An 11,639-nucleotide genomic window follows, 5' to 3' on the forward strand; every position below is an offset into this window, starting at 1 on the left:
TTGTCTTCTTTAATCTGTAATAGTTCCACAGCCTGTCTTTGTTTTTTTTTTTCCTAAAGTTGCATTTTTGAAAGAGTACAGACCAGTTGTTTGGCAAAATACCCCTTAAGTTGTGTTTGACCGATGTTGCCTCCTGCTTCGATCCAGATTATACTCTGACAGAAAAATCACAGAAGTGATGGCAAGTTTTCAGTGCACCACCTCGGAGGATATTGACTAGTCTCACAGTATTACCCTTACTCACAGTATTACCCTTGGTTATTTGATTTTGGTGCTGTGACCCAGGTTTCTCCACTGTAAGGATACTATTTTACCCCACGCATATAATAGGGGAGCTATTGGGGCTGGCCAAACAAGTTCATTGGTATGATGTTATGAGAAACCTAAGCAAACTTTTTGGCCAGTGGCAATACTTGGGATTAAATATCCCGTTCTCTTCAGGTTTCTACCCACTGGTCTAAACATCTGTTGATGATTCTTGCTTGAGTCAGTTATTACTGTGATGGTTGTCTAATGGTGATTTCTGTAATTCTGTTTGTTAGCAGGCTTTCTACTTGTAAGTCAGAGCTCTCCCTTTTTTAGATTTATATCCTGAGGATTCACAGATGCTTGTTTTATTCAGTCTATTATACTCCTTTATGTTTGTGCTTACTGTGATGCTCCCGTTGTTCCAGCTTTAGCCAGTAGGACGCCTACAAGCTGGTCCTGGGTCAGTCTGACCTGTGCGTGTCATTCTTTAAGATCGTCACTATTCAAAGGCAGCCCTTTCCAGCTGAGTTGAGGCTTTTTCTATATTCCTTGCCTTCCTGATGAATGCTCAGTTAATTTCTCTGCCTGGTTGCACAACTCCTGTGCCCCTTACCCTCCCACCCCTGGCCTCCTCATTTCTCCCCACCTCCATCACCAACCCCCTTGTGAAACCAGATTTTCCAGCAAGAACACTTGACTAGTAACTGATGGGGTCTTAGCATGACTGTCTTCAAATACAGGACTCTTTAATTTCAACAGTAAACACAGGACAAGAGTCAGCCTCCGACACAGGACTCCAGGAGGGCCAGGCGCCGAAGGTGGACATTAGGTGGACACACCATCCTAATGGTATTTGCTTTTCTCCTATGGAAACCAGAGGATGGCTGCTTTGCCCTTTGCTTTTCTCTGTTGCTCTTTTATACTCCAAAGACAAAGCAAGTTCTGATTCTGCTCCATAATAAAGGGCACTGGACAACTGAGTTCTCACCTCTGACCCAGCTGTTGTCACAGTGACGGGGAAGGGACAGAAGACAAACTGCCTGTTTTGAACTCAGTCTTACTTCAAAAGAGCATTCTTTTTTCCCCCCCATTTCCATGGGAAATGGACATGGACTATTTCCTTTTTGCCACCTGGAAATGGGAGACCTCAGTAAAAGCAAGATATAGGGGTGGGAGTGACACATGAAAAGAGAAATAAATCAGATTTGATGTTAGGCATCATCATATGTGGATGACTCATTGTAGACACAGGCAGGCAGGGGTGGGTGTACATGCAGTAGTCCCCACCCTTTTGGTCAGCAGTCACTCAGCCCTGGGCCTTAGCGCCTGTCTCACGGAGAGGAGGAATGTTGCCGGGGAAGGAAGCAGGTCGGCGATGGGAGCCAGGGCGGGACCCCTGGCCAGGAAGAGGCACCGGCCGGGGAGAGGCGCAGAGCATGGCCGTCGGGTACAGGACCAGGTCTGTGGGAAACCCGAGGGCGCCCCCTACAGGGAGGCAGGGGGAGCGGGAGGGGGCTGGGGAGGAGCATCCGAACACCTCCTATAATTACACGGCTCTGAAGAAAAATAGAGATCCTCTGGTTTTCCAGGGAGATGGGCGGGGCGGGACGGGCAGTGTGAAAGGCGCAGGTGACTGGTCGGTTCTCTGAGATGCAGAGAAGTTAAATCTCAGCAGTCAGCTCGCTTCCCGGCATGGCTGAGTGTGGCCAGAGCCACAGTGGCAGAGAATGGGGTCAGGTCGACCTTGGTCAGCCTCGGACACCCTGGGAAAACAAGGTGTTGCTCGAGACCAGCCTCTTGTTCTTTCTTCTGTTGAGAAGGAAACCTTCCCCACCTACAACACTTGAACCCATGATCCTAAAGTTGACCTACCTGGCATTTTTCAATGATTCAGACCTCACAGTTGCTTCAATTACATTACTATGACCACGGTCTGCCCTCTCTCAAACACTTCAAAGCCCTTTTTCTTTTTTTCTTTTCTTTGACTTTTTCTTGCCTCCTATCCTCTTGACTTTTAAAAAACAGATTCCAAGATAAACAAAGATACTGCCAGCGTGGAAAGGGGCCAGATTTTAGAGTAGGTTGTGGAGATGGAGGGAGGGGAGGAGCTGAGGGCGCGGAGGAGGGGGCACATGGGGCTCTTGAACCAATTTATCAAGCTGACATACAAACTAGTCACAGAAAATGGACAGAAGTGGGGAGTGGAGGAGGCTGGAAACAGAACCCTGGGCTTGGGAAGTGGAGTAATTCCGTTGAGAGTGCTTGGCAAAAGGAAAAGGTTGTACGCATGCTGCTGGCTAGGCCCGCTGTGATTTCTCTCTCCTGGAAGTCTTGTCACCTGGGGTATGTGTCTTTCAGTGGGTGCCACAGCTGATAGAAATACACCATTTGGTCCTTATTCTGGAAACAGGTATAACTTGCTACTGTTAATGCTCTCGTTTGTATGCATATGTCATGGCAACTAGAGTACTTCTTCCTTAGGTGAAAAGCTTCTTTTCTTTTTTTAAACATGCTGTATCCAGACAGAGCTGAGTAATAAGTATATGCTTATTATGAATGTTAACTCATATAATCCCCAACAGTGCTATGTAGTAGACACATCATTATCCCCACTTACAGATGAAATAGCTGAGGCCCGGAGTCACAGAGCAGAGCTGGGGCCAGAACCAGACCATCCAGACAGTCTTCTCATGTCAAATCTGTTATCACATGGGCACAGACTTTTTTTTTTTTTTTTTTTTGGTCATATGCAGTAGCAGTCACAAGTTTCAGAGATTAGGATGTGGGTGCTGGATATCTTTGGGGAGGGAGGTGGTGTAAAACTACTCCCCTCTAGATTTATCAACCAGCTAATCTAAACCTCTTAAATGGTATTGGTCATTTTCTCTGTGGTTAGAGGCTTATGAGGTAGAATCCTGGGAAATCCATTCATGACTGAAAGAAGGAAGAAGAGGGAACAGAGAAGGCAGTGACATGATTCCTGAGACTTCCCTGAAGTCCGGTGGCTGAGACACCAGGCCGGCTTCCACTGCAGGGGGCACAGGTTTGATCCCTGGTCAAGGAACTAAGATCCTGCATGCTGAGTGGCAAGGTCCGAAAATAGAGAAAAAAACCCAAAACCACAAAATAAAAACAATTAGTGATCCCTCTCTCTCTCTAGCACGTGCATCTTACAGAGACAAAGGGACTGGGGCTTTCAATTCTATCATTGGCTTGTCTTCTTCAAGTTGGTAACTACTAGACATGGAGGATGACTTAAAGATTCTTCCATGCTAGTTTCTAGGATTTTCAGGGAAAAGACCAGAACAGCGTGGTTGGTTTTTACATGAAGAGAAGGTTTCATTCAAAGGCAATCTTGAGGGAAAAAATGTAATTTGGGAACAGGCAGAAGACAGAGGGCAGGTGGGAAATGAAAGAAGCACAGACTTAACTCCATCTTCCACCAGGAAGCCCAAAGGGGTGTGCCTTTGAACTGCCAGACAGTGGAGTCCATGCCTTGTGATGGCAAAGGCAAAAAGGAGCAGTTTAGCCCACATAAAGCGTGCGATGATGACTCGCCTGTAACCTCCTCGGGTCTGTAACATGGTACATGGATCTGTAACCGGGATCAACTGCCCTATCCTGACATCCTCTGGTGCTGTGCTGAGTCGCTTTGGTGGTGTTCTACTCTTTGCAACCCCATGGACCATAGGCCCCCAGGCTCTTCTGTCCATGGGACTCTCCAGGCAAGAATACTGGAGTGGGTTGCCCTCCACCAGGGGATTTTCCTGACCCAGGGGATCGAACCCACATCTCTTACATCTTACATCTCCTGCATTGGTAGGCTGGTTCTTTACCACCTGGGAAGCCCAGGACATCCTTTCTAGTACTGAAGCCCCTGGGCAAGGAAGCCTCTCCGCTCTCTTATTCCGCCTGCTGCGGCACCGGGGCTTAACACCCTGGTTAGGTCCAGGTCCCATGGAGAAGGCAATGAAAGAAGACACACAGGTCCTTTTCAATTCCACCTTTCTCTCTCTGGCATTGGTCAACCTGTTTTTCCTCATTTACAAAATGGAGATGACATATATAACTCCCAGAGTCCGGGAAATGTCTGGCCCAGAGACAAGTGGCAATAAATGTTTGTGAGTACTGAATCGGTGATTTTAGATATGTGAAGGTGTTCCAGGTAACCAGTGCCCTCCCTACTCACATGGTATCCTTTTCCAAAGACTGTAACTCTACTGACTTTGAGGATCTAGGAAAGAAAAAGCAAAAAATTCCTATTGAAATCTCAGTCAGCTGCCCGGGCCCAGCCCAGACTGCAGGTACCTGCAGCTAGCCGTCTCCACTCTCAGCCAGAGCGGAGCTGAAGTCTCTGGCCAGGATGGGGCCACAGAGCAAAGCCCGCATGCTGGAGGTGCCTGCCCGCCTGCAGATGTGCTCCGTCGTGTCCGACTCTGCGAGCCTATGGGCTACAGCCTGCCAGGCCCCTCTGTCCAGGGGATTCTCCAGGCAAGAATACTAGAGTGGGTTGCCATTTCGTCCAAGAGCAGATCTTCCCGACCTAGGGTCGGGGCTGCCATCTCCTGCATTGACAGATGGATTCCTTACCACTGAGCCACCTGGGAAGCCTCTGTGAAGGTTCAGCTTCCCTGATATCTTAAACAGCTCTCAGCCCTGAGATCATTCCTGGTTCCCCCGGCTCATAGGTTCAGAGTGGCTTTGATTATTGCCTTTCCTTGGCATACTTTGACTACGTGGCTACCTTATGGTTTGTCCATTCCTCCTGAAGAAAAAGGAAAGAAGGATAACTTGATTAATCTTAAAATACAAAAGGAAAATCCCAAAGTGGTGGGTGAAATAAACATTGAAGATTTTTGTCTTACTAAAGCAGCTTATTGTAGGTATTGGCGTTCTAAGACATTTTTTGCCTGTGATGCTTCACAAAATAAACACAGTGAATTGACAGGCTATGATATGGGTTCACTAATACTGAAGAAGAAGGAACTATAATAGTAATGAATTAGGATGGAATACAACTGTGTGCTATAAAATCTTATGACAGTATTTTTTTCATTCTTTGTTTATAGAAGATCTTTCAAATGGTAGTCTTAATTATTGCTAGTAGTTGAATAATTATTTCTGTCCATTTATTTTCTTGTCACACTACTGTTTATATTTGATGCTTTATATATTGTTATTTATGTAGAATTAAATCGTGCAGCTCCTTCATTTTGACTGCAAAGAAACCAATGTCTTCCTACAATGAAACCAACAATTTTTATTAGAAAAAATAAAATAAAATGTCATTCACTCTTTTCTCTTTTTTTCCCAGATGATAACAAAAAATAATCCAGATGGGGTGCAGGTGCTGTAAAATGATACAAAGGTAAGGTTGAAAAAATGGAGACATTTGTGACTACCACAAAGGCACTGTTAAAAATCCTGCATGGATTCAATGCCATTTTCCAGCTTGGGGCATGACTAGCATTGCCAGGAAGTTAAGAGTTTGGAACCACATTAATATTATTTAAAAGAACACGGGGGCTGGATTTGTAAAAATTTTTTGTGCAGTGCTCCGAGCACTGGGAACACTCATTCTCTGAGGGTGAATTTGGTTTGGATTGAATTTACATTTCTCCAGAGAGTTTCAGTGCAAAGAAAAGCTTGGGTTTTAGAAGATGCCTGAAATGGTATCACTGAAAATAAATCACCCCAGTCATGTATGTGCTTTTAATTTTGTCCAGATTCTATTTCATAAAAATTTGGGCAACATGAATATAATTCTATATAAAATAAAGGAGGAAAATTAACTGATCATTTTGCTTCCATAACAAAACTATCTTTATTATGTTCTATTCCATATCTGTATCTATGTGTTATGCATAAATAGGTTTGATATATACATACACATATACATACCTACATACATATATCATTTTTGTCACTATAGTTATAACTTAATGTTAGGTGCCATTCAAAAGTATTTATTGTGAGTAACTTTCATGCTAGTCCAGACTTCATAATTGTTATGCCTGAAATGGCATCACTGAAAATAAATCACCCCAGTAATATTAATGACTACATAATATTCTGTTGAGGTGTTGTACCATCAGTTCTTAACCACTTATTTTCCTATTGCTGAACATTTGTTTTATTTATTTACTTTTTGTTTGTTTTTAAATTTCATGACCCACTTTGTTCTTTACCTTCTTCCTGCCCTTTTTGCAACCCCTCCTTAAGATCTGTTTCCAGTTGGTAGACCACTTCTATACCAACTGTATCTATTTAATTGTTGCTGTTGAGTCACTAAGTCCCCTCGGACTCTTTGCCACCCCAGGTACTGCATGATGCCAGGCTTCCCTGTCCTTCACTATCTCCCAGAGTCTGCTCAGATTCATGTCCAGTATCTATTTAACTAGGCGCACATATAGGCTTAAAAGAGTAACCATGGAAATGAAGTTAACCGGAACCACAGAGCAGCAGCCAAGCCTGCAGTAAAATATTAATAATGAAATTTAGTTATTAATAAAGTTAATACTTGACTAATCTTCCTCCTTCTCATCCTAGCTATCTCTTCGATCCAGTTCACGTGCCCTCCCCTGGTTACGTTAACGAAGTAAACAGCTGCAAGTTAGATGAAGAGGACACTCTTAAATTGAAAGACAGACAGGGCAGCGAAATCCTGGTGCACAAGGGCGACCCTCCGAACGAGGGCTCCAAGAGAACTGCAAGCGGGAGCGGAACAGCCGCTCCGCAGGAGCCCTGCGGGCCGCCCCAAGGACCACTCCTCTCGGGGGATGCGGTGGGGGGACTCTGTGCCGAGAAAACTAGTGGGGCCATCAATGGCCTCGGCCCCGCCGCTGTCCTGCCGCTCACCGCTGAGCCGGGGCCCCCTCAGGGGGACAGGGACTCCTGGGCCAGCGCTGCAAGCAAAGGTCACCCGACCCAGCCCTTCCTTGAAGGAGGGCGTGCCCGGGAGCTGGACTGCATGCAGCGGGCCTCGGGAGAGACGCAGGTCATCGGGAATGGGGGCTCCGGCGCGCCATCCATGGCCGGGTTTGCTGCCTGGGAAGTCCCAGCCCATGTCCTCCAGACTCCCACCCCGGACTACCCTCAGCTTTGGGGCTCAGCTGAAGACAACGCTGATCACGTTGATCACCAAGAGAAGGGCCATCTTTTCAAGATCCACTCTGAGAAGGAGCCCCAGGAGCGTGGTCACGCCCCGGCAGGGGAGTGTGGTGTGAATATGCCCTTCTCCGTAAAGAGAAGCTGGGATTCATTAAACGAGGCCGTGACAACTGAACTCCCAAGTATCTACTTTGACAAAGACGATCCTGCTCAGGACGTGCCTGTGGTCGATTCGAGAAACGGGTGGAAGGAGGCCCCTGGCTCCGCCGGAGACGGGAGCTGGGAGACGGCGGATGAGGACGCGGAGGTGGCCGAAGCCCTCGCGGCCTTAGAAGCAGCTACTGCCGGGGAAGAGGTGGATGAAGCCGAGTAGGGGAGGGGATTCTCCAGGCAAATAAGCTAGTGACGATCTGGTCACACGGGGCTGGGTTTGCTCCTAAAACCCAGAGCTGATAAATGCAGCATATACGGCTGCAGCCTTACAGGGGGTTGACACCCAGCGCCAGTTCTGCTGGATGTGAGCATCAGTGCCACGCTGCTTGTTCACTATGGAGAGTATCACCATCTAGATGGGCTAAAACTCAAGAGACGAGACTGAGTCAGAGTGGACCACTGTGCTGGTGTCCACAGAACATGCAGACCGTAAACACCCTGCTGGCCAACGCGCACAACTCCTGCAGAACGTATGGTGCAGGTATTCTTGAGAACGCCCTGGAATCCCAGCACTTAATCCCAGGGGCAGAGATTCACAAGACATTCTGTTTGAGTGTAAAATTCCTTACCTTGCTTTTTGAGAGCCAAACATTATACCCAGTCAGGGAAAGGTAACTACCCCCACTTAAAGTGCCTAATGTACCCCCCAGAGCATGGCTTACCTTCAGGGACAATCATCCAGGGAACCGATCACTAACCACTTGTTGGACAGAGTGGAGCTTGGCAGCTTTCAGGGTGGAGCAGGAACCGCCTGTAAGCAAATGGTTAGTCATTAGCTGTGATATCAGGCCACCTTGACCTTAACTTTTTTACATTATTACTTTTTCATCTCCTTTGGGATTGGGGAGTTTGGTCAGAAGAATTCTTTAAACTGCTTGTGTCAAATTCAGGTTTTTAAGTTCGTGAGATTTGGAACAGCAAAGAGATAGATGGAGTGTTTTGTGCCATGTAATGTCTGATTGTGATTAAACAATAATGACATATGTGTCTGTGTGTCTTAACTCAATAGTGCTTCTAATTTTCCCAGACTGAGTATTAATGACCCTTGATGTTTCTTTCAATTTAAAGAGATAGACGATTAAATTACAGCTGAAGGGGAGACTAGGTTGATTTGCCAAGAATGACTGGATGTCAAACCCTTGATGCCATGACTACCTGTGCAGCCCTTACTTTAAGGATGAATAGCCCTGCCTGGGTTTCAGCCATTTTGACATGCTCAATGGAGAATTTAGGGGATGGTCAAGACTATTTAGAAAAACGTAAATATGGAGGATTCCTTACTATGGTGTTTCATAACACAAACTCTGAAATCTGACTCACTTTGGTTGGATTTCCAGCTTTGTAACCTGGGACAGGTAGTATATCCTTTCTATTTGCCCATCTGTTAAATGACAATAATAATCATATATATTTATAGAGATTGTCATAATGTCATTGCTCCATTTGGTTATTATTTAACATAAAACCTGAGCTTAACAGACACATTTCCCGGATTTGCTTGATAACAAGCCATGTCTGCATACAATGTCACTCAGAGCTTTTAAAGACTAAGCTGTTGGCATTGCTAATTGCATTGTAGATGTGTTTGCTATTGTATTTAGTACACCAAATGCTTAATGTTTCAAAGTGGTGCCTTCAACAGTTTCCCAAGTGTATCTGCTGTGATTAGGTCCAGCTGTATATGATAAATACCTTATAAAAATAGAGATTTACTTATCTCTTATGTAAAAGAAATCCAGGCTGGCAGAGAATTCCATGCTATCAGTGACTTGTGTTCCTTCTGTCATCTGGCTTACTTCTCAAGATAACTGCCTGGTCCGCAGTGACTGATGGGGCTCTAGTCATTACATTTGCTTTCCATTTGGAAAAAAGAATAACAGGGCAGAAGATCTCACTCTCTCTCTAGTAAGGACCTTCTAGAGGTGTAATTCAGCCTTCCACTTTTACGTCATTGACCAACATCGCGTTACTTGGACACATTCAACTGCCAGAGAGGCTGGGGAAACTTACCTTTCTAGCTATGAGCATGGCTTTCCCAAATAAGTTCAGGATTCAGTTACTGAGAAGGGAGAGAATGGACATTGAGTTTTGAGATTGTCTGTTTACAATCTCTGCCACATCAGATCCTCAAAACACAAAAGCCTGGTCCTAAAAACACAAAGAGCCAATTTGCAAGAGATTGAAAGATAATTGTTTTCATTTAGTGTGACACAGAAAAGGTCTAAACCTTTGGTCCAAGGGGAAAGGAGAAATGGACAGCTGCATACCAACTTCCCACTGGTATCCCCAAAACAGAAGGATGAAAAAAAGAGAAAAATCTGACAAGAAAAAGGTAAGATGAGGTATTTCTGCAAATAAGTCTTTTTTCTGGGCACAGAAACACACTTCTGTGTTTACATTTACATGTGGACCAAATTTTACATTTTAGGACTGCTGCAGAGTTCATCATGATTAATAGCTCTAAAGTTTTTAAGATTCTTTTTATGTGAATAACTGCTTCAAAAAGGTTAACAGAGGACCAAGAACTTCAAGTGCTTTTTTAAAAGCAGCCTGGACCTCTTTACCTCTACCCCAACACCCAGGCTCCACCAAAGGATGTCAGAGGAAAAGCCAGTCTTTAGGTTGACAAGAAACCCCAGATATGAGCTTTATCCCCCAGCTTGTCTAGCAGCTGAGACTTCTGCTCTGTGTAACATCTTTCTGCAGCCTGGTGGCGCCCCTTATCAGAAGTGATGCTGATGATACTGATTCTTTTCAAACAGTCTGGACAGCATGGCAGCACCGATGCACACAATGTCAGGCACTGGCTGTGGATAGATGCAGACATCACAGTCCCCACGATCTTAGCAAACTAGTGCATGGATGTCTACCATGTTAAATCTTGATTTTGATATAAGGTTATTTCTACATTACATGCAGTTTTCTCAAGCTAAGAAGTTACATTTCACTTTTTATTGGGGGAAGTTTAACTATCATATAAATGTGAAATTAGATGTTTCCCCCCATTTTCCAGGACTGATGGTAGCATATTGTTATAGCTGTCAAACCAGATTCGGAAGGGAATGAAGAGAATTTGAGTTCCTTAGCACACACCCATTTGTCCACACTCAGTAACTGTTAGCCACTCACCATTTTCCTCTTTAGCTCTTCCTCTGCCCTGACCCTAAGGGCAAGATTATCTCTTTTCTTCTTTATTTTGACCACACCACATGTATGTGGGATCTTAGTTCCTCAACCAAGGATGGATCCTGTGCCCCCTGCAATGGAAGTGCAGATTCTTAACCACTGGACCACTAGGAAAGTCAGTCTTTTTTTATATTTTATTTTATTTTTTTCCATTTATTTTTATTAGTTGGAGGCTAATTACTTTACAATATTGTAGTGGTTTTTGCCATACATTGACATGAATCAGCCATGGATTTACATGTGTTCCCCATCCCGATCCCCCCTCCCACCTCCCTCCCCACCCCATCCCTCTGGGTCTTCCCAGTGCACCAGCCCCGAGCACTTGTCTCATGCATCCAACCTGAGCTGGTGATCTGTTTCACCATTGACAATATACATGTTTCGATACTGTTCTCTCAAAACATCCCACCCTCGCCTTCTCCCACAAAGTCCAAAAGTCTGTTCTGTACATCTGTGTCTCTTTTTCTGTTTTGCATATAGGGTTATCATTACCATCTTTCTAAATTCCATATATATGCGTTAGTATACTGTATTGGTCTTTATCTTTCAGGCTTACTTCACTCTGTATAATGGGCTCCAGTTTCATCCATCTCATTAGGACTGATTCAAATGAATTCTTTTTTTTTTTTTTTTAATTTTTATTATTATTATTATTTTTTTTCCAGTGGGTTTTGTCATACATTGATATGAATCAGCCATGGATTTACATGTATTCCCAATCCCGATCCCCCCTCCCACCTCCCTCTCCACCCGATTCCTCTGGGTCTTCCCAGTGCACCAGGCCAGAGCACTTGTCTCGTGCATCCCACCTGGGCTGGTGATCTGTTTCACCATAGATAATATACATGCTGTTCTTTCGAAACATCCCACCCTCACATTCT

At 44.8% G+C, this 11,639-nt stretch overlaps 1 protein-coding gene and 1 pseudogene across 9 annotated transcripts in view; both read left to right on the top strand.

The window, feature by feature from the left end:
* C17H4orf19 (chromosome 17 C4orf19 homolog) overlaps positions 1 to 8,534 on the top strand; it is a 78,678-nt gene extending 70,144 nt beyond the window's left edge. For all 9 annotated transcript variants that reach the window (XM_061164530.1, XM_061164535.1, XM_061164531.1 and 6 more), the window contains 2 exons: positions 5,564 to 5,617; positions 6,799 to 8,534. In XM_061164530.1, the coding sequence (XP_061020513.1) occupies positions 5,586 to 5,617; positions 6,799 to 7,732 (966 nt within the window). In that variant the 5' untranslated portion in view covers positions 5,564 to 5,585 and the 3' untranslated portion in view covers positions 7,733 to 8,534. The remainder of the gene's footprint in view (positions 1 to 5,563; positions 5,618 to 6,798) is intronic.
* On the top strand, positions 1,596 to 5,543 carry LOC133071851 (CDGSH iron-sulfur domain-containing protein 2-like; annotated as a pseudogene).
* Positions 8,535 to 11,639: the final 3,105 nt, after the last annotated feature.

This window comes from Dama dama, chromosome 17 (genome assembly GCF_033118175.1).
Source record: "Dama dama isolate Ldn47 chromosome 17, ASM3311817v1, whole genome shotgun sequence".
In the NCBI taxonomy this organism is placed as follows: domain Eukaryota; kingdom Metazoa; phylum Chordata; class Mammalia; order Artiodactyla; family Cervidae; genus Dama; species Dama dama.